Here is a 27,468-nt window from a genome sequence, read left to right on the forward strand (position 1 = left end):
AAACTGACGAATCTCAGATGAAAGGTGGGAGTGAGTGCAGAAAAATTAACTGGTGAACTTATAAGCATATATACACAGCCCATTGACACAGACAATAGAGTGGTGAAGGCCTGGGATGGGTGGGTGTGGGATGGAGATGGGCAATGAGGAAGAAGGGGGACGTCTGTAATACTTTCAACAATAAAGGTAAATTTAAAAAATAATAAAGGGGAAGAATACATTCTCAGATAAAAAGAAAATTCAATGAATTTGTTTGTAGTAGATTTGTCCTAAAAGAATGGCTTAAAGAAAGATGTTGAAATGAAAAGGAAATAATGCAAGATAGAATATCGAAACATTAAGAAAAAAAGGAATAGTGGAAAGGGTAAGAATATGTATAAATATAGTAACTATTCTCCATGTCAATTTTTTTGTTGTTTAAAGTATTAAAAATAGTAGTACATATGTCTCCTTTTCCCCCCATTGACCTTCCCCAACCTCCCCTATCTCCTGGCACATGCCCTCACCCCACCCTCTAGTATCTTGTGTCCATTGGTTAGGTTTATATGCATGCATATAAGTCCTTCATTGATCTCTTAACACCCCCTCCCAATACTCCCCAGCCTTCCTGCTGTAATTTGACAATCTGTTCAATGCTTCTCTGACTCTGTATCAATCTTTTTGTTCATCAGGTCATAATATTCTTTATTATCCATAAATGACTGAGACCATGTGGTATTTTTTCTTTCATTGATTGGCTTATTTCACTTAGCATAATGCTGTCCAGTTCCATCCAGGCTGCTGCAAATGGTAAGAATTACTTCTTTTTTATAGCAGCATAGTATTCCATTGTGTAAATGTACCATAGTTTTCTAATCCAGTCATCTACTGATAGGCATTTAGGCTGTTTCCAAATCTTAGCTGTTATAAATAGTGCTGCTATGAACATAGGGGCGCATATATCCTTTCTGATTGGTGTTTCTGTTTACTTGGAATATTTTCCTAGAAGTGGTATTACTGGGTCAAATGGTAGTTCCATTTTTAAATTTTTGAGGAAACATCATACTGTTTTCTACAATGGCTGCATCAGTCTGCATTCCCACAAGCAGTGAAGAAGGGTTCCTTTTTCTCTGCATCTTCTGCAGCATTTGTCCTTTGTTGATTTGTTGATGATAGCCATTCTGACAGGTGGGAGGTGGTACCTCATTGTTGTTTTGATTTGCATTTCTTGGATGATTAGTGAGTTTGGGCATGTTTTCATGTGTCCCTTGGCTTTCTGACTGTCCTCTTTTGAAAGTGTCTATTTAGGTCTATTGCACACTATTTTTTTTTAATAAATCTTTATTGTTCATATTATTACGAATGTTCCTCATTCCCCCCCCTCCATTACTCCCCTCCACCAGTTTCCCACCCCACCCTCGGCCCTTTTCCCACCCCCCATTGTCCTCATCCATAGGTGCACAGTTTATGTTCAGTCTCTTTCTACACCCTCCTCTCCCCTTTTCCCCGAGAATCATCAGTCCACTCCCCTTCCATACCTCTGATTCTATTATATTCACCAGTTAATATTGTTCATCATATTTTTTTAATTCCCTTGGTTTTTAGATTCACTGTTGATAGTTACATATTTGTTGTTCATAGTTTTTATCTTTATTTACTTTCTCTTCCAAAAGAACCCCCTTCAGCAATTCATATAATTCTGGTTTGGCTGTGATGAACTCCTTTAGTTTTTATTTATTAGTGAAGCTCTTTATCTGGCCTTCGATTCTGAGTGATAGCTTTGCTGGGTAGATTATTTTTGGCTGTAGGTTCTTGCTATTCATTACCTTGAATATTTCTTGCCATTCTCGTCTGGCCTGCATGGTTTCTGTTGAGAAATCAGCTGACAATCTTATGGGTGCTCCTTTATAGGTAACTACCTGCTTTGCTCTTGCTGCTTTTAATATTCTCTCTTTGTCTTTTGCTCTTGGAATTTTAATTAGGATATGTCTTGGTGTGGTCTTCTTTGGATTCCTTTTGTTTGGAATTTTGTGCATTTCCTGGACTTGTAAGTCTAATTCTTTCACCAGGTGGGGGAAGTTTTCTGTCACTATTTCTTTCAGTAGTTTTCGATATCTTGCTCTCTCTCTTCTTCTGGGACCCCATAATTCTGATGTTGGTTCGCTTGAAGTTGTCCCAGAGGTTTCTTACATTAACTTCAACTTTCTGGATTCTCTTGTCTTCTTGCTTCTGCAGAGGAGTGTCTTCTGGCTCTTTATGTTCCAAATCTTTGACTTGATTCTTGCGATCTTCCATTTTGTTTTTAGGACTCTCTATAATATTTTTTATTTCAGACAATGTATTCTTTATTTCTTGTTGATCCCTTATTATTTCTTATTGATCCCTTATTAGTTCTTGTTGATCCCTTTTCATCTCCTCATAGATCTTATCGACCCTTTTCAAGGAAATTCTTGAAAAACCTTATAAGCGTGGTTTTGAACTCTATATATATCCAGTCTCTTCTTTTCCTCCATTCCTTTTGCTTGTGATCTATTTCCTTGTCTTGGCATTTTCACAGCTTCCCTGAGTTGGTAGGGTGGCTTTGTGTGCTAAGGTGTCCTATATGGTTCAGTGAGTCAGCCTCCCAGTTACCTGAGGTGGACAGTCTTGGTGTAGCCCTTTGTGGGATGTGTGTGCAGTCTTGTTGTTAAGCCTTGCTTGTTGTTGGTATCACTGGGAAGCGTTGATCTCAAAGCCAATTGTCTATTAGGATCAGAAGTGTCTCAGCTAGGAGAGTTTCTGTATTCCACTTGGATGGGCGGAGTCTCGGGGTGGCACAGACAAGCTTTGTTGAATCCCGCACAATTGGTTGCAGGTTCAGGCACCTCTTTGGTATAGGCACAGACAAGCTTTAGATTCCTGTCTTCCCCTCCCTAGGAGAGTCCTATTGGCAGCGAACAAGGAAGCTAGCCACTTTGTGCTCTGCTTGGATGGGGCATAGTCTCGGGTGCTGCAGACAAGCTTTATTCAGCCCCTCCCTATGAGGGCCTGGTTTCTGAGTCCTACAGTAATGGCCGCTGGCTTCACACACCTCCGAGTGATCCCGGCCCACTGCCCGACAGTCTGGCCTCTCCCTGTCTGGGGCCATCTATCAGCACAATAGGGTGGTTCTGTTTTCCTCCCGAACCAGAAAGCCAGCCGCTCATTAGCTGTTAGCCCTCTCCGCGCATGGAGTAAGCCGGTAGCAAACTCAGCCAGCCCTCTCCGCGCTCCACAAGCAAGCCTGCAGCAAACTCTGTGGCTGCTTTTTCGCGCGCATAGTTTTCTGTACCTTCACAGTTCCTGAGGTTCAGCCTTCTTTCTCCTTCCCAGATGGTAGAGCCTCCCCTCAGCTAGCAGTCCAGCGCTTCAGGGTGATGTTTCTCCTGTTTTTCAGTTCTAAATTCAAACTTGTTGTGGTAGGCTGCATTCAGGTGTCTGCCCTATGCCGCCATCTTGGTTCTTCTCCATTGCCCACTTTTTGATTGGCTTATTTTCCTTTTGTTAAGTTGTATGAGTTCCCCATAAATTTTGGAGATTAAACCCTAATCAGAGATAACATTGGCAATGTTCTCCCATGCAGTGGGCTTTCTTGTTGTTTTGTTGATGGTTTCTCTTGCTGTGCAGAAGCTTTTTATTTTGATGTAGTCCCATTTGTTTATTTTCTCCTTAGAGTCTCTCTTGCCCTAGGATCTGTGTCTGTAAAGATATTGCTATGTTATGTCTGCAATTTTGCTGCCTATGTAGTCTTTTAGGATTTTTATGGTTTCCGGTCTTACTTTAAAGTCCTTTAGCCATTTTGAGTTTGTTTTGCCTATGGTGTAAGTTGGTGGTCTAGTTTCTTTCTTTCTTTCTTTCTTTCTTTCTTTCTTTCTTTCTTTCTTTCTTTCTTTCTTTCTTTTTTTATTTTATTTTTATTTTTTGCTTGTATCTAACCAAATTTCTCAGCATGATTTATTAAAGAGGCTGTTTTGATACATTATATGCTCTTGCCTCCTTTGTCAAATATTGAGTATAATGGCTTGAGTCCATTTCTGGGTCCTCTATTCTGTTCCATTGGTCTATATGTCTGTTCTTTGTGCCAGTACCAGGAAGTTTTGTGAACCAGGGCTTGGTAATATAGTTTTATGTTTGGTATTGTGATCCCTCCTACTTTGTTCTTCTTTCTCAGGTTAGCTCTGGATATTATGGATCTTTTTTTGTTCCAGATGAATTTCTGGAGAGTTTGTTCTAGATCTTTGAAATAAGCCATTGGTATTTTAATAGATAATGCATTGAATCTATAGATTGCTTTAGGTAGTATGAACATTTTAATTGTGTTGCTTCTACCAATTCATGAACATGGTATGTTCTTCCATTTGATTATCTCTTTTTTCAATGTCCTGTAGTTTTCTGAGTACAGGTCTTTTACGTACTTGGTTAAGTTTATTCCTAAGTATCTTATTTGTGTGTGTGTGTGTGTGTGCAATGGTAAATGGGATTTTTTTTTTCATTTCTCTTTTTGTGAGTTCAAAATTGTTGTATAAAAAGGCCATAGATTTCTGGGCATTAATTTCATATCATGCTACATTGACAAATTCATTTATTAGGTGTACTAGTATTTTGATAGTCTTGGGGGTTTTCTAAGTATAGTATAGTATCATGTCATCTGTGAATAAGGACAATTTTACTTCTTTTCCACTTTGGATGCCTTTTATTTCTTCTTCTTATCTGATTGCTATTGCTAGTACTTCTAATACTATGTTGAATAAGAGTGGTGAAAATGGGCATCCTTGTCTTTTGCCTGTTCTTAGAGGAAATGAGTTTAGTTTTTGCCCATTGAGTATGATATTGGCTGAAGGTTTGTCATGTAGGGCTTTTATTATGTTGATGTATAATCCCTCTATTCCAACTTTGCTGAGAGCTTTTATCAAGAAAAGGTGTTGGATTTTGTCAAATGTTTTTCTGCATCAACTGATATGATTATGTGATTTTTGTCTCTCACTTTGTTTATGTGATATATTACATTTATTGATTTGCAGATATTGTACCATCCTTGCCTCCCTGGTATAAATCCCACTTGGTCATGGTGTATGATCTTTCTAATGTATTTCTGAATTCGATTTGCTAGAATTTTTGTTGACAATTTTAGAATCTATGTTCATCAAGGATATTTGCCTGTAGGGTTTTTTTTTTGTTTGTTTGTTTGTGGGTTTTTTTTTTGTTTTTTTGTTTTGTGTGTGTGTGTGTGTGTGTGTGTGTTTGTGGTGTCTTTATCTGGTTTTGGGATTAGGGTAATGCTGGCTTCAAACAAAAAGCTTGGAAGTGTGCCGTCCTCTTGAATTTTTTGAATAGTCTGAGGAGGATAGGTTTTAATTCTTCTTTGAGTGCTTAGAAGAACTCACCTGTAAACCCGTCTGGATGAGGGTTTTTGTTTGCTATAAGATTTTTGATCACTGTTTCAACTTCTTCGATAGTTATCAGCCCATTTGTGTTTTTTTATTCTTCTTGGTTGAGTTTTGGGAGCTTGTGTTTTTCTAGGAATATGTCCATTTCATCTAGGCTGTCCAATTTGTTGAAGTAGAGTTGTTCATAGTATTTTTTCCTAATCATTTGTATTTCTGTGGGATTGATTGTTATTTCACCTTTTTCATTTCTGATTTTGTTTATTTGGGTCCTCTCTGTTTGCTTCTTGCCTGGCTAGATGTTCATCAATCTTGTTTATCCTTTCAAAGAACCAGCTCTTGGTTTTATTGAACTTATGTATACTGTATTGGGTTTTCTTTCGCCTCTATTTCATTTATCTCTGCTCTGATCTTTATTATTTCCTTCCTTCTGCTTATGCTGGGCTTTTCTTGTTGCTCTCTTTCTAACTCTTTGAGTTGTAGGGTTAGGTAATTTATTACCAATGTTTCTTGTTTTTTGCTGTAGGCTTGAGGAGCTATGAACTTCCCTCTCAAGACTGCTTTCATTGTGTCCCAAGATATTGGATTGTTGTGTTTTCATTGTCATTTGTTGCCATGATGCTTTTTATTTCTTCTTTGATCTCTCTGGTAACCCAGTCACTATTTAATAGCATACTATTTAGTCTTCAGGTGTTGGATTTTTAAAATTGTTTTCATTGTAGTTAATTTCTAGTTTTTATGCCACTGTAATCTGAGAAGATGCTTTATATGACTTATATCTTCTTGAATTTGAAGAGACTGCCTGTGTCCTAATATGTGGTCTATCTTTGAAAATGACCCATGTGTACTTGAGAAGAACATATATTCTGTGGCTTTGGGTTGAAATGTTCTGAAGATGTCAATTAATTTCATCTGATCTAGTGAGTCATTTGTGATTGATGTTTCTTTGCTGATTTTTTTATTTTGAGGTTTTGCCCAATGGTGATAGTGGGGTATTAAAGTCCCCTACTATGACTGTATTGCTGTCAATCTCTACCCTGATATCCTCCGCAAGTTTTTTAATGTATTTGGGTGCTCCTGTATTGGGTGTGTATATGTTTACTAGTGTCATTTCTTCTTGTTGGATTTCTCCTTTTATTATTATAAAGTGGCCTTCCTTATCTCTTATTATGTCCTTCACTTTGAGATCTAATTTGTCAGATACAAGTATTGCTACCCCAGCTTTTTTTTTTTTTCATTCGTCTGAGAAACCTTTTTCCATCCCTTCACCATCAGTCTGTGTGAGTCCTTTTTTTCTGAGGTGGGTTTCCTTTAGATAGCAGATATATGGTTCATGTGTGTTTTTTATCTGCTCAGCTATCCTATGTCTTTTAATTGGGAGATTTAATCCATTTACATTTAAAGTTATTACTGATAGGTACTTGTTTGTTGCCATTTTTATTCATTATGCCTGCATGCTCAGCAGAATCAGGAGTCCTGTGGCTCTGTGTGGTGTGGAGGAGGCCTGTCCTGGCATCTCTGCCTCCTCATGTGGAGGAGGAGAGTCCCAGTGGAAGAGGCAGATTTCAGTAAGGGGAGGGCAGTTGGGGGTGATTGTGCTGGCAGTGGAGGACAGTTGGGGGTGATTGGGCTGGCAGCAGAGGGCAGTTGGGGATGATCAGGCTGGCAGGGTAGCAGTTAGGCATCAATCAGTCCAGCAGGGAAGTGTTTAGAGGGTGATCAGGCTAGCAGGCAGAAGCAGTTACAGGCAGACAGGCAAGCAGGCAGGCAAATGGTTAGGAGTCAGCAGTCCAGATTGGAGAGGATATAGGCTGGATTGAGGGACACCCCACCCATGCACAAATTTCCTGCACTGGGCCTCTAGTCCTATATACTAAAAGACTAGGTGGCATCTTCACAAAGCTGCTGCCATAATGTCATCACAAGATGGCTGCCACAAGATAGCCACCACAAGATGGTCAGGAGGGGAGGGCAGGTGGGAGTACCAGGCTGGCATGGGAAGGCAGTTGTGGGGGACCCAGGCCTGCAGGGAAGAGTAGTTTGGGGGACCAGGCTGGCAAGGGAGAGTAGTTGGGGTCCATCAGACCAGCAGAGGAACAGTTAGGTGTCAATAAAGCCAGCAGGGGAGTGGCTAGGGGGCCATCAGGCTGGCAAACAGAAGCAGTTAGGGGAAATCAGGCAGGCAGGCAAGCATTTAGGAGCCAGCAGTCCCATATTGTGAGAGGGATGTCTGACTCCTGGACATCCCCTAAGGGGTCCCAAATTGAAGAGGGTACAGGCTGGGCTGTGGGACACCCTCCTCTCCCCATGCATGATTTCATGCACTGGGCCTCTAGTCCACATGTGTCAAACACAAGGCCCGCGGGCCAAATCCGTCCCGCCAGGCCTTGCAATGTGGCCCACACCGCGCTGTCATCACTGCACTCCGCTGCGTTTCCATCACAATGACAGTTTATGACTGTTCAGTAAACCATTCGGCCCGCGATTTAGGCTGGATTTTAGATTTTGGCCCCTTCTCTGATTGAGTTCGACACCCCTACTCTAGTCTATATATATATAAAAGCCTAATGTACAAAGTGACCCCCAGGAGTTTGAACACTTGCTATGACGTGTCTTGACCACTAGGGGGCAGCATGGAAAGAAGGAATGTCCTGGCCAGCTGCTGGCAGCTGCTAGGGACCCTACCAGTGCATGAGGGGCTCTAGACCTATATAATAAAAGGGTAATATTCAAATTGACCCTAACGGCAAAGCAACTGAGAATGACCTGTTGCTATGACATGTAATTACCACCAGGGGGGCAGATGCTCAATTCAGGAGAGGCCCCTGGTGGTCAGTGTGTTTCCCCAGGCCAGGCTGATGGTTGTGAGTGCATCAGTGATGGTGCAAGCCTCTCCCACCTCCACTGCAAAGATAATGATGTCCGACTGCAGCTTAGGCCAACTCACCCAAGGCTCCTCATCTGCCAGAAGGATGACTGCCATCTTAGGCCTGATCTCCCAGGGAGCAGGCGTAAGCTGGCAAGTGGACATCCTTTGAGGGCTCCCAGGCTTCCAGAGGTCTGAGACTCCCCCCCCCCCCCCCCAGATGTATGAACTTTCATGCACCAGGTTTCTAGTTATATTATAAACAGATGAAGGTAAGGAACTAAAAGGGAGGTAACTTTCTAGACATCACTTTATCATTGACACTAGTAAGCAGTGGTGTATGTATAATGTATGTTTCTATGTATATTATAATACCTAGAATAACCCCTAAGAAATTTATACATAAAGTTAAAAAGACTACAGATAAGAGAGAAACAGAATCACAGATACAAAGAAGAAACTTAGTGGAGGGGGATGGAGAAATGGGTAAAGGCAGTTAAAAGGTACAGAATTCCAGTTACAAAATAAGCCACAGGGATATATTGGGTAGTTTACAGAACAGGAAATATAGCCAATAATCCTATATAATAAAGAGGTAATATGCAAATTGACCATCACTCCAACACACAAGATGACCGCCCCCATGTGTATACAAGATGGCCATCATAAGATAGCTGGTAGAGAAGGGCAGTTGTGAATGATCAGGCCAGCAGGGGAGGGCATTTGGGAGGGAACAAGCCTGCAAGAGAAGGCAGTTGGGGGCAATCAGGCCTGCAAGGGAGGGCAGTTAGGGGTGACCAAGCCTCCAGGAGAAGGCAGTTGAAGGGGACCAGGCTTAAAGGGGAGGGCATTTGGGGGCGACCAGGACTATAGGGGAGGACAGTTGTGGGGTATCCAGGCCAGCAGGGGAAGGTATTTGAGGGGGACCAGTTCTGCAGGGGAGGGCATTTGGGGGTGGGGAAACCAGTCCTGCAGGGGAGGACAGTTGGGGACAACAAGGCCTGCAGATGAGGGCAGTAGGGGGCAATGAGTCCTGCAGGGGAGGACTGTTGAGGGGAACCCATGCCTGCAGGGGAAGGCAGTTGGGGGGGACCAGGCTTGCAGAGTAGTGAAGTTACGGGCAACCAGGCTGGCAAGGGAGGGAAGTTAGGGGTGTCCAAGCCAGCAGGGGAAGGAAGTTGGAGGTGACCAGGTCTGCAGGGGTGACCAGGCTGGCAGGTTAGACCAATTAGGCGTGACCTGACCAGTAAGGGAGGGCAGTTAGGGGCAATCAGGCCAGCAGGGGAGCAGTTAGGTGTCGATCAGGCTGGAAGGGGAGTGGTAATTAGGGGGAAATCAGGCAGGCAAGAAGGCGGCCCATTTGCAGCCAGCAGTCCTGGATTGTGAAAGGGATGTCCAACTGCCCATTTAGGCCCAATCCCAGTGCGAACGGGCCTAAATGAGCAGTCAGACATCCCTCAAGGGATCCCAGATTGGAGAGGGTGCAGGCTGAGGGACACACACCCCTCTGTGCATGAATTTTGTGTATCTGGCCTCTAGTATCCTAAGAGCTGCACAGTGACAGAAGGTAATGATATTGTGAGGTATATAAATGCCAAATTACTATGTTGCACACTTGAAATTAATATAATGATATGTGCCAACTATACTTCAATAATTTTTTTAATTAGACAAGTCCACACCATAGACTATTACACAGTTATTTTTTAAAATGTGTCATAAAAAACATAGATAAATCGAAATGAATTTCATTTATGTGTTTTGAAAAGCTGGGAGAAGAAAATAGGGAAATGAATAATAGAGGAATAAACAGAAAACAATAAGTAAAATGCCAGACTTAACTCAAATATTGTATATAAATTAACTGTAAATTAAAATTTAAATATACCAATTAAAAGACTGAGATGGGCAGAGTAGGATAAAAAATGACCCACACATATATTGTCTCCTTGAAAGTCATTTCATATATAGTAGTATAGGTAAACAGAAATAAAAATAATGAGAAAAGATATACCATGTAAAATTAATTTTTAAAATTAATAAGTGGCTTTGTTAATATCTGGTAAAGTAGACTTCACAGTAAAAAGGAAAAATATGTAATGAAAACAACATTAGGAATGAGAATGGTATTATAGCCACAGAAATGGAGGAGACTATAAAAATTATAAAACAATATCAATTAGCCCTAACTGATTTGGCTCAGTGGATAGAGCGTCAGTCTGCAGACTCAAGGGTCCCAAATTTGATTCTGGTCAAGGGCATGTACCTTGGTTGTGAGCAGATACTCAGTAGGGTGTGTGCAGGAGGCAGCTGATGGATGTTTCTCTTTCATCGATGTTTCTAGCTCTCTATCCCTCTCCCTCTCTGTAAAAAATCAATAAAATATATTTTTAAAAAAGAATACCAATTAGAATTTGTAAATCTAGATAAAATTGCCAGATTTCTAGACAAATAAATAATATAAGAATAAGCTTATAAAGAAAACATGCATGAAACTAGATGAGAATATTATAAAACTAAAGAACAGCATAAAAGAATATTTTAATTACTAAGGAGGAAAACTACCATGTTGCTAGATGGAAATAGTTAATACTGAGAAGATCTACATTCTCATTAAATTAATCTATCAATTCAGTGCAGTTTGAAATCTAAATAAGAACACACATATATATGTATAAGCTGAATCTAAATTTCTTATGGGAGTGGAAATGTACAAGAATACTTATTAAATCTAAAAACAATAAGAGAATATAGATCCATGAAAATTAAAACATTCATGTGATAGCAATCCAAATTCATTGGTCTCCACCTATCTTTCTTTGGTTTTGCTTTCATTGGGTCCAGTTACCTGAAGTCAACTATGGCCCCAAAATAGACAGTAGAGGGGAAGGGAATAGGGAGAAGGGAAGGTAAATGGGGGGTTAGGGGAATGGTGACATCTTTAATACTTTCAGCAATAAAGATAAGTTAAAAGAAAACATTTTCAGAAATAAATAATTCATACGTTTTTTTATCCTCACCAAAGAATATGTTTATTGATGAGAGAGAGAGAGAGAGAGAGAGAGAGAGAGAGAGAGAGAAGCATCGATGTGAAAAACATTGCTTGGTTGTCTCCCGTATACATCCTGACCTGGAATTATACCTAAAAAATACCTACGTATGTTTCCTGACTGGGAATAGAACCCTCAACTTTTGGTGTACAGGTTTACACTCCAACCACCAACTGAGCCACCCAGCCAAAGCAATAAATAATTCATAAGTTTTAAATTGTACCCACGCTTTCTATGCTATCCACTCCTTAGTTACTTCATAATCTTCAGAGTTATCAGATATTGAGTGAGAGAGAGACTACATTCACATAACTTTTATTACATTACAAGAGACCCTGATGCACAAAATTCATACAAGGTGTTTGGCTGTTGAGACCGCGGTGGCTGCCCTCAGTCCTCACAGCCACAGCAGCTGCCTTCAGCCCTCACAGTCCCGGCTTCATCCAGAAGGTTGTCCAGAAGGATGTCTGGAAGGTCATTTGGCTGCCTGGTATAATTAGCATATTACACTTATATTATCACTAGAGGCCCAATGCATGAAGATTCATGCAAGAATGGGCCTTTCTACCCCTGGCTACTGGCACCGCCTTCACTCTGGCCAGAGCCACCTTTTTGCTCTGGCCTGGAGCCACCTTTCTGCCTTCCGACGCTGCCCAGAGGCCTAGATCAGCTGGGGTGGTGTGGAACACCTGTGTTGTCGCCATGGTCCCGCCCCCCACCACTTGGCACCTGTGTATGCAAATTAACCCACCATCTTTGTTGGGTTAATTTACATACTCCTGATTGGCTGCTCGGACACCACCTCCAACTCCCAGATGAGGCCCAAGGTCGCAGGACTCATGGGACGACACCCAGCGTGCTCCACGGGGGGCTTAGGCACTGGCCTAATGCCTCCAGGGGGCAGGGATGTGTCCGGTGGCTGCTGGTGCATGCTGTTCTGGCCTAAATCTTTATTATTGAAAGTATCTACACTAATAAAAGAGTGAAATGCAAATTGACCGTACCTTTGCAACACCCACTAGCCAATCAGGAATGAGTATGCAAATTAACCCAACAAAGATGGTGCGTTAATTTGCACATGCAGGTGCCGTGCCAAGCAGCCAGAGGCAAGGCAGGATGCTTGTATCGTCACCTTGGCTATGACACAGGCGTTCCACACTGCCCCAGCTGCTCCGGGCCTCTAGGTAGCATGGGAAGGCAGAAAGACAGCTCCAGGCCAGAGCAAAAAGGCAGCTCTGGCTGGAGCCAAGGCAGTGCTGGCAGCCAGGGGAAAGAAGGCCCATTCTTGCACGAATCTTTGTGCATTGGGTCTCTAATTACATAGGTCCTCCTATTTCAATACCCCATTAACCTCTTCCAGCTTGCTCCCAATCCCTCAACCCCACACCACCTCATTGTTTGTGTCCAGGGTTATGCATATGTGCATATAAGCTCATTGGTTGATCTCTTCTCACCTATCCTCCCCTGCATTCCCTCTGAGGTTCAACAATCTTCTCATGCTTGTATGTCGCTATTTTTTTTCTGACATGAAAATGTTTGTACTTTATTAATATGACATCATACAAGTGAGTATTTATTATGCATAGCACTTCATAGCTTTGCTTTTTGAAAAAAAATTTAATTCTCTAAGTATTACATGTCTCTTTTTCCCCCCATTGACCTCTCCCCTACCCCACATACATGTCCCCACCCCCTACTGTCTGTGTCCTTTGGTTATGCTTATATGCATGCATACAAGTCCTTTGGTTGATTTCTTACCCCTACCTCCCACCCTCCTCTGCCTTCCCTCTGAGGCTTGATTATCTGTTCCATGCTCCTGTGCCTCTGTATCTATTTTATCAATAGTTAATCAGTTTATGTTGTTCATTATATTCCACACATGAGTGAAATTGGGTGATATTTATTTTTCTCTGTCTGGCTTATTTTATTCAGCATAATGCTCTCCAGGTCCATCCATGCTGTTGCAAATGGCAAGAGCTATTTTTTGCAGCAGCAACAGCAGCATAGTATTCCATTGTGTAGAGGTACCACAGTTTTTTCATCCACTCATTTGCTGATGGGCACTCAGGCTGTTTCCAAATCTTAGCGATTGTAAATTGGACTGCTATAAACATAGGTGTGCATATATTGTTTGTTTTTCTTGTTTGTTCATTGTTTGCTTTTAATTTTGTATTCCACATATAAGTGAAATCCTATTCAATGAATTTAAAAGAAAGATAAATTACTTAATAGAAATATGAGGAAAGGATGTGAACAGGCAATTCATAAAAGAAATGGAAATGACCAGTATATGCATGAAAACATAATCAGCCTTATTGGTAATAAAATTAAAACAATGGCTTTTTTTTTAACATACTAGATACAGATTAAAGAAATTATTTGTCTATTATTGTTTAAGGTGTGTGGAAACAGTCACTTTCTGTACTAATAATGGAAATATAATTGACTAGACTTTTTTAGTGAGCAATTTCACAATCTCTATAAAATGTTTTGTGTTTCCCTTGCCCTAACAGTTCTTGTAAGAATTTCCCCTAAGGAGATAGTATAATTAGTGCATATAGATGTAGGTACAGTGATCTTCCTCACTGTGTACTTACAATATAAAAACAATCTAAATTTCTGCTATGAAATAATTTTTTAGCTTTTACAAAGTCCATGTTAGAAAAAGTGGATCACAAAAGAATATATGTAATATGGTCTCCTTAATGTAGTATCAGATAATTGTTAGTCTTCTAAATATTTTTATGCCTACACACATAAACCAAAGCTCATTAGATAGCATAATATTACCATATATAAAATATTTAGCACAATGCTTGGCACATAATATTCAACTAATGGTTGCGGCTATTATTGAAAGCATTCAATAGCCAAGTGTTCTGCTATCAGGCTCTGTGCTAAGTATTTATGATAAATAAGATATGGACTGTCTGAGGAACTTTGTCTGTTGGTCATCATCGCTTACCAATTGCCCATTCTACAGTATTGCTGGCTCCCAGATGCATTGTTGAAATATAGGGTGGTCAGTGAGGAGTGTCTAATTTGTACAGTCTTCACTCCAGACTATTGGTTTGAAATACGTGAAAGCTTCCCCTTATTTAAAAGTTAAAACCACAAAGATTTTTTTTTAATCTCTTCAAGATGAAAATGGAACCAGCTTGAATTCAAGTATCCTGGCAGCACTACGAAAAATGCAGGATGGCTATTTTGGTGGGGCAAGGTAAGTGACCTCTACATACTCTTTAGTGAAATGAAATGAAACTTGGAAACTGCGTACAGTAATTGTGGATTTGTTATGCCTTTCTGTGTATCATTTTTTTTATAGCTGCATTTTTATGTTAAATTTATTGGGGTGATGTTAGTTAATAAGATTATATAGGTTTCAAGTGTAAAATTGTATATCTGTATATTGCATTGTATATCCACCACCCATAGCAAATCACCATATATTTGACCACCTTTACCCTTTTCTAAGCCTCCACCCTCATCACTCTTTGGTAACCACCATACTGTTGTCTGTGTCTATGTATTTTTGTGTTGTTTATTTTTTTGTTTGTTCATTTTGCTTTCAGTTTTGTATCCCACATATAAGTGAAATCATATGGTTCTTAAATTTTTCTGTCTGATTTATTTCGCTTAGCATGATAGTATTTCTATGTATCTTCAATAACAATCTCATCCTAGTCAGAGAAGCTTGTGTTTGACAGCTTGAATGAAGGAATTGAATGTTATATAGAAGCATTGGAATTTTTCCTCACTCTGACCTTTGCCTAGATCTTAACAATTCAATGGACAAAAAACATTATTATTCTTTTAAAAATGGCTATTGGAGTATTGAATTCTGGCTGCTTTTCTTTTCTATTTCCCTAAGTTTTTATTTTAAAAAATTTCAAGCTAACAGAAATAGTATTGAAATTTTCTCTCTCCCCCATGCCCTTCCTTCCACTTCTCCCTCCCTCTTTTCTTTCTCTCTCTCCCTCTCTCTCTCTCTCTCTCTCTCTCTCTCTCTCTCTCTCTCTCTCTCTCCCTCCCTCCCTCTCTCTCTCTCTCTCTCTCTCTCTCTCTCTCTCTCTCTCTCTCTCTCTCTCTCTCTCTCTTCTCTCTCTCTCTCTCTCTCTCTCTCTCCACCGTCCTCTCTATCTCACTCACATATACACAGATTTTTTTTTGCTGAACTATGTGACAGTTAGCCAGAAACACCACAACTCTTCTTCCCTAAATACTTCAGTTTCTGTTTTCTAAGAACAAGGGTATTCTCATACATAACTGAAATATAATCACCACACTCAGTAAATTTATTGCTGATACAATACATTGTCTAATGTAGAGCTCATATTCAAAATTTTCAATTTGTCCCAATAATGTCTTCCCATAGCTTTTCCCCCCACTCCAGGATCCAATCAAAGATCACACATTGGCATTTAGTTATTTACCTCCTTGATGTCTTCTTTTTTATGAGAGAGAGAGAGAGAGAGAGACAGAGAGAGAGAGAGAGAGACAGAGAGAGAGAGAGAGTTGTTGTTTCATTGCCTGATTCTTGTATATGCCCTGACTGGGGATCAAACCCAAACCTTGGCATTTATGACCCACAGGTTGAGAACAGCTGTTGCAGAGCCTAACACCATCGGAAAACACAGATATTTACATTACAATTCATTAACAGTAGCAAAATTACAATTATGAATAGCAACAAAAATAATTTTATGGTTGAGGGTCACCACAACATGAGGAACTGTATTAAAGGGTCATGGCTTTAAAAAGGTTGAGAACCACTGGCATATGGGGACAATGCTCTAACCAACTGAGCTACCCAACCAGGGTGATGTCTTTTAATGTACAATTCCCCAATCTTTCATTAATCTTTCATTACAGTTTTGAAGACAGAAGGTCGGTTATTTTGCAGAATGCCTCAAATTGGTTTAAGTGTTATCTGTCAGGTTTTTCCACATCCTTTGTCCAGCAGTCTTTCACCAAATGGTCTTAACTTCCATTGATAATCATTTATTATTAGTGGAGTGGTAAAATGATGATTCTGTTTCTATCATTCTGTGTACATATACTATTTGGAACCTTTCCCTTAAAAAATAACTTTCCCCTACCCATTTTGTTTTGTAGTTTTAATGTCAGCATAGGTTTATGCATTTTTATTTTGTTTATTATATCATGCTTCACTCCTATAATTATTTATTTCAATGTTCAAATTATACAAGATCTGGCCATTGGGAGCCTCTTCAAACTGGCTTCTTTAGAAAATCAGTACTATTGACTTTCCCTTTGGGTTTTGCAATTGGCTTTATAATTAGGGGGGAGGGTATGATGTAGTCTATTATAATTTATAAAATTTTCAAATACCATCTTTTTATTTTCAAAATGGTCTTTATGAGTACTTTTTAAATGATGTGTGATGGATTAGTGATAATTTTTCTTCATTCTTTCCTAGTTCCTCTGGTAGCCAATGGAAATTTTGGCCAGATGTTTGGCATAGTTATCAACAGAGCAGATTAGCAGTGAAAGAAAGCCAAACTGATCTGGTGGATTGTGAACTCATAATTTTAGTTTTTGTTAACGTACCATAACCTACAATGCACTGTACCTAGGAGTGCAGTGCAATTTTAATTTTATATAATTTATACTAATGTATAAAAATTAGTAATAGCCCAACATAACTTTTTTACTAAATTGTATTATTTTAAAAAGCATTTTTTCTAAGTTTCTGTTTCCTATTTACCTTCTAATTGTCAGGGTTCAAACAGGTAAATTATCAGAGTTTTTGACAACATCTTGCTGCACACATTTGAGTTTCATGGACCCTGGACCTGAAAGTAAGCTGTACAGTGAAGATTACAATGATTATAGTGAGCTAGAATCCTGTGACTGGATGAATAGCTATGATTCAACCAGTAATGGTAAGGAAGCTTCATAAAGGCACTGGCTTTACTGGACAAGAATATAGTATTGTTGTGTATCCCCTTAATATATCTCACTGCCAGCAGTCTTACTTCTATTTAATATATTCACTTTTTGTTTGGCTTTACTTTTCATCCTCCTACTTACCTTTGGTTCTTGGACTAATATCTCTGTTGTGATTGTGGACTATGAAATTGGACTATCCTTTACTAAGATTAGGGAAGAGTTCTCTGCTGGGCATATAAAATGGCTAGTGATCTCAAAATGACAGGAAACAGTGATGAGTGAGAGATATTTAATAAAACTATACATGTACACTATTGCTTAGAGTGCTTTTTTTAAAATATAAAATAGTATATGGGTACTTTAGAATCTCCTCGGAGGACTGCATAGTTTGAAAAAAAAAACCTATTTGGTATTATGCATGTTGCCTTTTTATATTACAAACTAGACAAATAAAGCACAACATCATCTAATTGGTTGTTAGGAATACTAAGATGACAGAAAACATCATGGGGGCATATATTAAATATACCTAAATGTCTAAAAAGAACCCTAACATGTTAAAATACTGACCTAGACAGGGCAAGCATTACCGTACTTGAATCCCAAAAGAAAAAGGGCAGTAGGAGAAAATTATTCTTCTAACTAAACATGATTTGTCTGAGTACTTAAGTGTTAGCCTATATATTAAAGCAGCTAATTTACTTCTTAATAAATAAAGAGAAAAGAAAAAATAAATAAATTAGCTTTCCTTAATGTGGTAGCAAAACATAATCTCATGTATAATTGACCATCACATTAGCAATCAGAAGGAATATTTTCTTCTTTGGGATCAGCATTTACTTACCTAAATACCATTTAATTCGTTCTGTACTTGTTTTTATAAGATCTAAAGTAGTATGAGTTTCTTTGTTGGGAAAGTGCATTAAATATAAGGTTATTTCCTGTTACCAATAATAACAAAAGTCATGATATCTAGCTTGGTATAAGCTGAACTTTTTAAAACTCAGACAAGAATCCTATCTAATAAAGAGGTAATATGCAAATTGACCATCACTCCAACTCACAAGATGGCTGTCCCCATGTGGTCAAAGATAGCCACCACCTATGGCCACCCCCAAGTGGACACAAGATGGCTGATACGAGATGGCTGGCAGGGGGGGGGCAGTTGTGGGTGATCAGGCCAACAGGGGAGGGAAGTTGGGGGGGACAAGACCTGCTGGGGAGGGCAGTTGGGGGGGACCACACCTTCAGGGGAGGGCAGTTGGGGGCAAACAGGCCAGAAGGGGAGGGTAGTTGTGTGTGACCAGGTCTTCAGGGTAGGGCAGTTGGGGAGGATCAGACCTGCAGGGGAGGGCAGTTAGGGGCAACCAGGCTGGCAAGGGAGGGAAGTTAAGGGTGACAAGGCCAGCAGGGGAGGGCAGTTGTGGGAAACCAGGCCTGCAGGGGAGGATGGTTAGGGGTGACCATTCCAGCAGGGGACGGCAATTAGGGGCAATCAGGCAGGCAGGCAGGTGAGCAGTTGGCAGCAAGCAGTCCTGAATTGTGAGAGGGATGTCCACCTGCCCGTTTAGGCCTGATCCCAGTGAGGGCAGTCATACATCCCTTGAAGGGTGCAGGCTGGACTGAAGGACACACACACACCCCGTGCACAAATTTCGTGCACCAGGCCTCTAGTGATTATTTATTGAGGTCATTTGTTATTCCATGGGTAATTGGGATTTTCATCTGTAACAAATGTTCTCTTAGATTAATTTCTAAAATACATGTTTTTAATAATATGTGTTACCTAATTTGATATTATGCATCCTGAGTCACTTTTTCCTCTCTGAATTTACTCATTCATGGTTTCACAATGGATGTGTCTATTGCTTGCCAGCCCTTATATGATAAGAACACTTCTCTCCAGATTCATTTTTTTAAGTATAGTTGATATACAATATTATATTAGTAATATTTGTTCCAAGCCCATATTTTTATAATCCTCCTCCAAAGAATCTAGATTGTATTCAAGATTATAATATTTGCCATTAAGATATCCCTGAGTACGAGTTCCCATTCTTATAGCTTTCTTAGTCCCCATTAGTCATATCAGAGTACAGAAAGACATCTTAAGAGATCACCAAAGATTATTAAAAACAAAAACAAAAACAGTTGATGCACAAATGACCTAGAAGTTTTCAGTATTGATCCAAACACTGTGCTTTTCCAATTACAAATGTTGTGAATGTTCATGTAAAGTTTGAGATGTTAAACATCCACAGAGGGTATGCATTTTTTTTTTTAATTTCCATTATCCATAGCCAGAGATAATGTATGTGGAAGAGGGGGAGGCCAAGATCATAGGGACCATATGTGTTCTTCACCACTGAGAACTCAGCATCTAGTATACTTTGTGGTACTTGGTAGGCAATAAATATTTGGTGAATAAATGAATGAGGTGACCAAAAAGACAAATGTGAGCTTTGTAGTCCTTTCAACACCAGGGCCACATAGAGATTTCATTGTTGTTGTTAGCAATTGTAGCTTGCCGTTTGTGAAATCTGTCTGTTTTTAGCTAGACTCAGTGTTTACTGGAAGATTTATGCCCTTCCCCACAAAAGCTGCATCACACCAGTGAGAATCAAAGGACCTTATTCTGCTCCTTCTCCACCATCACCATCACCATCACCACCACAACTATTATCATATGCTTGCATATTAAATGCCTGCACCATCTCTCCTATATTAACCTCATACTTCTTCCAGGGGCCCTAATATTGTCTCAGAAAAGTTGAAGAACAGGTGGGTCCTGGTAAATGACCATAGTTTTTAAATGGTAATGCTATGAGTTTATATAATGATCACACACTTTTTACCCCATGAGCTAAAACAACCTACTTCTGGTGCTATGTTGTGGTCACAAGATTCAGTCATTTTGTTTGGTGGGTTAGATTGTGATGTAACTAAAATTATCCAAATACATTATCTCTGGCTATGGATAATGGAAATTAAAAAAATGCATATCCCCTGTGGATGCTTAACATCTCAGACTTTATATGAACATTCACAACATTTATACTTGGAAAAGCACAGTGTTTGAATCAATACTGAAATATTTAATTTAAAAGGTTCACTTTTTTTGTTTCACCCTCCCCCTACTACCTTGCAGTTCACTGTGGTGATGATGTTGCTCGTTATTTAGATCACCTTTCGGCGCACACTGCTCCCCATCCTAAACTAGCCCCTACCTCACAGAAGGAAGGGCTAGATCGGTGTCAAGCTGCTGTATAAACAACTTGTGATATAATGTCCTTGGTGACCAAGGTGCTGCTTGTACAGAGTGAGTAATGTCAGGACTCACTGGATTCAGGTGAATGATGTGAAGCCCAGTATATGGGAGGGAGCATTTATTACAGTGTAAGCAGAAACTGTGTTTGTTTTTAATATGGTTTTTATTGATTTCAGAGAGAGGAAAGGAGAGGGAGAGAGAGAGATAGAAACAACAATGATGAGAGAGAATCATTGATTGGCTGACTCCTGCACACCCCCTACTGGGGATGGAGCTTGCAATCCAGGCATGTGCCCTGACTCTGAATCGAACTGTGACCTCTTGGTTCATAGGTCGGTGCTCAACCACTGAGCCGTGCTGGCTGAGCAGGAACTTTGATTTTGTTCACTGCTTCATCCCAAGCATCTTTGAGAGTACCGAGAACATATTAGACACTCAAATATTTGTAAAATTAATGAATTGGATATAATTTTGCTATATATAGTGCTGTGTAGTCTGTCTTAACCAGTTACATAGTGAGAAGAGACAAAATAAGAGACTTGGGACATATTTAATTGTAAGATAAAAATACCAAATTGGTGGAAAGTATTTTTTTCGTTGGTAATGATTTTATTTAAAGATAAAGCATTGCAAGCTATTACAAGAGTGCCTTGCCATGGAGGAGATATGCTCCCTTAAGTGAACTACATCTGGTTCCCTTAGGCCAGCTGTCACTTTTATAGTCAGTTGGTCCAGCAGTGTAGAGCTGTTTATCAACAATAGCACTCATTCTTCAACAACTTTGCCATTCACCTCTCCATGACCACAACCCTCCTTCAGTAGTATTGGTAGTGGAAAATGTCTTCTAGACACATTGCCAGGAATAGTAGTCATGGCCTCCAAGAGTGCTCAGTGCCTCTATAGTAGCTTCACGTGAAGGGACTGAAGGGATAGATTACTGGCCACACCTGAAGGACTTAATGTTAATATTTATAGATGATCCTCAGTTGGCCTCTGGTAGCCGGTCCCCCGCTGTCCCGCTGGAGGGCTGTCACACCTAATCACCTCCCCACAGCGGCATGGTGCGCTCCACAGTGCTCGGACCAGGGTCCTGGGAAACGGGGTGCGGCCGGAAAGGGGGCTGCCCCCACGCTTTTCTGGCGCTAAACCATTAGTAGACGACCTGCTTCTGTGTCAGGGTTTCGTAGGTAGCAGGGCAGCTCCTTCTCTGCGATCTATTGAAAGTCAGTCCTTGACACAAGGGTTTGTAAAAGCAAAAAAATAAAATAAAATAAATTACAGATGATGAGAATGATTGAGATGCATGCTCTTGCTGTCTAAAACTTTATTGATCATTACTAACAAAATATATTAAAACATGAACATTGGAGTATCATTTAACATTTAGAATTCGGGAAAGTTTAGAATTCCCTTCAAGTAAGCTTCCTTGACAAAGGGCTTATGTGAGTAAATAAACTTTATTAAGTTAGACTTTTAGATTATGAATTCCAAAACTTGAGCTTAATTTCCAGTTCTGCTACTTGCTTGAACAGTTGTTTGAGCTCTGTATCTCTATTTCTGTACCTGTAAATGGTGAAAATGACAAGAGAGCATCTCCTTAGAGTCTCTGTTCATGTAGAAATATATGGTAAGTATTTCAACAATGGATTGTAAGTAAAACTCTTAATAATATCTCAAAGTTGATCAGCCACTACATATTTTCATTCCCTAGATAGGATCATTCATTTATCTATTGTGAGTATCCAGATATTCTCCTAGGGAAGTCCAGAAAATATAAAACGTAACTAGGTTCTTTCTGTGATACATGGTATGCTATTATACCTAAGCGTCACTGATAGTACCATTATGGTATTATTGTAGTTACATAACATTCTTTACATTAATTGATTTTTATATTTCTTTACTTTGATGTTACCCAGAAAGATAAACTTCTATAAAGAACCAAACATATGTAACTTCATTGTTGAGATCAACTGTGCATTTTTGTTAGTCTCCGAATTATCTAACATTTATCATAAATGTCAACCTTTTGCAGATGTTCACATGTATCTTCCTGCAAAGATAGTTGAGGCTTCCCGGCCTTCATTCAACTTACTTGACTCACCTCCTCCTCCACAAGAGGACCAGGTAAACTTGTACATTAGATTTTTCTATCAGCTTTTTGAAAAATGCTATCCTAATGGAAAATAACATAACTAGCCGTTGTGGTTTCTGCTACTAACTGGTTGTAGGCAAAATGCTACCCTGGCGAAGATACATGACCTTTTCAATTCATTTTTAAAATAGGTAAGTTTTTCTAGCTGGGCTTTATGAAAACTAGATTGCTTTATCATATGTGTTGACGATTTCATTGTTTTTGTTTGTTTGTTTGTTTACTTTTCATAAAAATTTAACAAATTCTTATGGAAAAGTTTAGAGATGAAAAGATCAACACTCTAGGGCACATGTGTCAAACACAAGGCCCGTGGGCCAAATCCGTCCCGCCAGGCCTTGCAATGTGGCCCGCACCGCGCTGTCATCACTGCACTCCGCTGCGTTTCCATCACAATGACAGTTTGTGACTGTTCAGTAAACCGTTCGGCCCGCGATTTAGGCTGGATTTTAGATTTGGCCCCTTCTCTGATTGAGTTCGACACCCCTACTCTAGGGCAATATTTAAGTTGAGCACTTGTGGACTTAATTTTTTTTTACCCTTTCTTGAACTAAAGGTTCCCTCAGTTCATGTAGAAATACATCTTCCGAGAGACCAGTCTGGGGAGGTGGACTTCAAAGCACTGGTTTTACAGTTAAAGGAGACCTCCAGCTTTCAGGGACAAGCTGATATCCTCTACATGCTATATACTATGAAGTAAGTGATGGATATTATCAATCTACTTTAATGTTCATATGGAGAGAAAGAATAGTATAGTAAATATAGCATAGCTTTGGAGTCTCACTGATCTGGATTTGAATACAGTTTTGCAACCTCAAAGCCTCAATTGTCCTCATTTATAAAAGTTGGAGTATACCTACCTCACAGGTAGTAGAAACATTTCTGGCTGAGAGGCATGAGCAAATAGTGGCTAAACCCAGTGACAGGAATGGAGATTCAGAATTGTGGCTGCTGAGGTCTGGTAGCCACTATTACTGGGATAGAACAAGGCCACAAACGTACAATAAGGCCTGTCCCTGCCTATTCTACCCCCACACATCCCAACAGAGCCTAGTAAAAGCGCCTGGGACACCTTGAGTAGTACAGCACTTCTAGCAGCATCTAGTTGCGAGAGGTAGCACTGGGCTAGAGCCCATCCCCTACCACATTTTCCCACAAGGGTGCTGCCCTGAGACTGAGGCAACATGGTCATAGAGGGGACATCCCATCCCAGGGAATATGGGGGCATTTTCCTTAGCCAAGGAAACAGGCCCCACACAAATCACAGAAGCCTTAGCCTGGCAATAAGAGAAAATGAAAACTTGTACTTCACCTATTGGGAAAAACAAACAAACAAAAAAATCTCTCCTTCTCACCTGCTAAATAGTGAAGTGTCAAGTACTTTTCTTAAAAAACAGATTTCATACCATATAACTCAGCCACCCCTCTTCTAGGTATCTACCCAAAACTGAAAACATCTATCTGTCTATCTATCTATCTATCTATCTATCTATCTATCTATCTATCTACATCACATGTGTCAAACACAAGGCCTGCGGGCCAAATCCGTCCCGCCAGGCCTTGCAATGTGGCCCGCATCGCACTCTCATCACTGCACTCCGCTGCGTTTCCATCACAATGACAGTTTATGACTGTTCAATAAACCATTTGGCCCGCGATTTAGGCTGGATTTTAGATTTTGGCCCCTTCTCTGATTGAGTTCGACACCCCTAATCTATATAAAAGCCTAAGTGACCATTAGGACCAAAACAACTAGATGACCGACTGGCTGGTAGCTATGATGCGCACTGACCCAGAGATTGCTGCTGGGGCCCTGACAACCTCAAATCTGGTTCACCTGCACCCCCAACTCAGACAAGAGGAAGAAGGGAGCCCAATTTCTCATGGAATTGGCCATTCATTAGCTTGCTATTGAGGCCAACCTCCTGTTAGGCTGGCCTGCTCCCCCCCCCCCCACCACCATCCATAGGCACTGATTGCTGGCCAGGCTGAAGGAACCCACTTGTGCATGAATTCATGCACCAAGCCTATAATTTATTCATAAAGGTATATGCACTCCTATGCTAATTACAGCATTATTCATGGTGGCAAAGACATGGAAACAACCCAAGTATCCTTTGGTAGATGATTGGATTTAAAGAATGTGGTACAAATATGCAATATAATATTGTTCAGCCATAAGAAAAGATGAAATACTGCCATTTGCAACAACATGGCCTGTTTGTACAATTGTGGCCTTGTTCTATCCATTGTCATGCTAAGCGAACTAAGTCAGAAATAAGAACCATATGATTTCATTCATGCATGGGATATAAAACTGAAAGCAACAAATGAACAAACAAGACAATATATATATATACCTTATAGGCACAGACAACAGTATAGTGGTTATCAGAGGTAAGGAGAGTGGGGAGAGGTATTAGGTATTAAAGGGTAAAGAGGGTCCAAATAACATAATCCTCTGTAAAACCAAGGTCCATAAGCTTAGTACTTAAATATTTTATTGTTTCAGGTATTATGTTTAGGTTTTTGATACATTGTGAGTTAATTTGTGTGTGTGGTGACAAATAGTCTAGTTTAATTCTTTTGCAAGTGGGTTCTCTCTCTCTCTCTCTCTCTCTCTCTCTCTCTCTCTCTCTCTCTCTCTCTCTCTCTCTCTCTTTCTTTTTTACATGTGCCTTTTCAATTTTCCCAGCACCACTTATTGAAGGGGCTTTTGTCTAAAATTAGTTATGTGTATATAATATAATACTAATTTGAAATTATACAATATATATACCCCTATGTTGATTGTAGCATTATTTACAACAGTCAAGATATGGAAGCTACCTAAATGCAATCCATAAATGAATGGATAAAGAAGAGGTGGTACATATATAAAGAGGTGAAATATTACTTGGCTATAAAACGAATGAAATATTGCCAATAGCAACATCATGGATGGACCTAGAAGTATTATGCTGTATGAAATAAGTCAGACAGAAAAAGACAATTACCATATGATTTTACTTATAATTGGAATCATAAATAAATAAATAAATAAATAAATAAATAAATAAACAAACAGAACAGAAACAAACCCATAGATACAGAGAACAATTTGGTGATCACCAGCTGGGAGAAGGTTTGGGTCAAAAACTTGAAAGTATTATGAACAAATTGCCTCTTTTTTTAAAAATAGCCACAGGAGAGAACAGACCCTAGAGATCCCCAAATAGCCCCGCTACCGCCTCCAGCCTAATTACCATCACACCCCGAGAGGAGCTCCAACTGTGACACCCAGCCCCAGTCACCATCACTGCAATCAGCAATAGTGAGACTGAAACCCAACAGCCACTTGCCACCCCCCCCATGCTGCCCCCACCATCAGTGCTGCCAACACCAATTCCTGTAGCATGGGCAGTGGGCAGGGTTGGCCTCATAATGATGTCACTGGCCAGCAGGGACAAAAAGTCATCACAATGGAGATTCCTCAAAAAATTAAAAGTATAATTACCATATGACACCCCAATTCCACTTCTGGGTATTTACCTGAAGACAAAAAGTCATCACAGCCTAATTACCATCACACCCCGAGAGCTAGGTGTCACAGTTGGAGCTCCTCACTATCTTCCTTACCTCTTCTTTATCAATTCATTTATGGATTGCATTTAGGTAGCTTCCATATCTTGACTGTTGTAAATAATGCTGCAATCAACATAGGGGTGCATATATAATTTCAAATTAGTATTTTGGATTTCTTCAGGTAAATACCCAGAAGTGGAATTGGGGAGTCATACGGTAGTTCTACTTTTAATTTTTTGAGGAATCTCCATTGTGATCACTTTTTGTCCCTGCTGGCTTGTGACATCATTATGAGGCCAACCTTGCCCACTGCCCATGCTTCAGGAATTGGGGAACAGTAAAATGGTTCAATGTAACAAATGGATACGGTTTCATCAATAGGAATGACACCAAAGCAGATGTATTTGTACACAGACTGGCCATAAAGAAGAATAATCCCAGGAAGTACCTTCATGGTATAAAAGATGGAAAGACTGTGGAGTCTGATGGTGTTGAAGAAGAAAAGGGTGTGGAGGCAGCAAATATTACAAGCCATGGTGGAGTTCCAGTGCAAGGCAGTAAATGTGCAGCAGAATGTAACCATTATAGATGCTGTCTACATTGCAGGAGCCCTCCATACAATTACCAGAAGAGTGAGAATGAGGTATCAGTGAGTGCTCCCAAAGGCTAGGCCCATCAGTGCCAGCCCTATAGCAGGCAAAGGTTTCCAACTTATTACATGTGGAGACCCTATGAGCCTCGACCACAGTATTCCAATATTTCTGTGCAGGGAGAAGTGATGGAGGGTGCCGACAACCAGAATGCAGGAGAACAAGGTAGACCAGTGAGACAGAATATCGAGGCCGTAGATCATGATTCCACAGGGGCTGTCATCGCCAAAGACAGCCTACAGAAGATAACAATGAAGAAAATAAGGAAAGTGAAGGAGATGAAACCCAAGGTTAATCATCCAACAAAAAGAAATGAATATAAAATTTCAACAGTAAGAAATAAACAAAAGATTGGAGCTAAATAACTTAAGTGCTGTTGTTTTGCCCATTGACCAGATAACTAGAAATAGCTGCATTATCTACACAGTGTAGATTTTTTTGTTTTGTTTTGTTTTGTTGTTTTATCTAAAGACATTTCTTTTTGGTAATGACAAACGTGCTTTTTAAGGAAGCCTAGTTTTTCTCAATATACCTTTAAAGGTTTTTAAATTGTTTCATATCTGGTCAAGTTGAGATTTTTAAGAACCTCATTTTTTACTTGTAATAAAAATTTACAACTAGATT

At 39.9% G+C, this 27,468-nt stretch overlaps 1 protein-coding gene and 1 pseudogene across 3 annotated transcripts in view; both read left to right on the forward strand.

Moving 5' to 3' along the window:
• Positions 1-27,468, forward strand: part of PHKA1 (phosphorylase kinase regulatory subunit alpha 1) — a 205,390-nt gene that overhangs the window by 127,648 nt on the left and 50,274 nt on the right. For all 3 annotated transcript variants that reach the window (XM_036439888.2, XM_036439889.2, XM_045582388.1), the window contains 4 exons: positions 14,439-14,517; positions 17,040-17,203; positions 22,514-22,605; positions 23,187-23,326. In XM_036439888.2, coding sequence (XP_036295781.1) covers positions 14,439-14,517; positions 17,040-17,203; positions 22,514-22,605; positions 23,187-23,326 — 475 coding nt within the window. The remainder of the gene's footprint in view (positions 1-14,438; positions 14,518-17,039; positions 17,204-22,513; positions 22,606-23,186; positions 23,327-27,468) is intronic.
• Positions 25,567-27,352, forward strand: LOC118720136 (annotated as a pseudogene).

Source organism: Pipistrellus kuhlii, unplaced genomic scaffold (genome assembly GCF_014108245.1).
Source record: "Pipistrellus kuhlii isolate mPipKuh1 unplaced genomic scaffold, mPipKuh1.p scaffold_m20_p_16, whole genome shotgun sequence".
Taxonomy (NCBI): Eukaryota; Metazoa; Chordata; class Mammalia; order Chiroptera; family Vespertilionidae; genus Pipistrellus; species Pipistrellus kuhlii.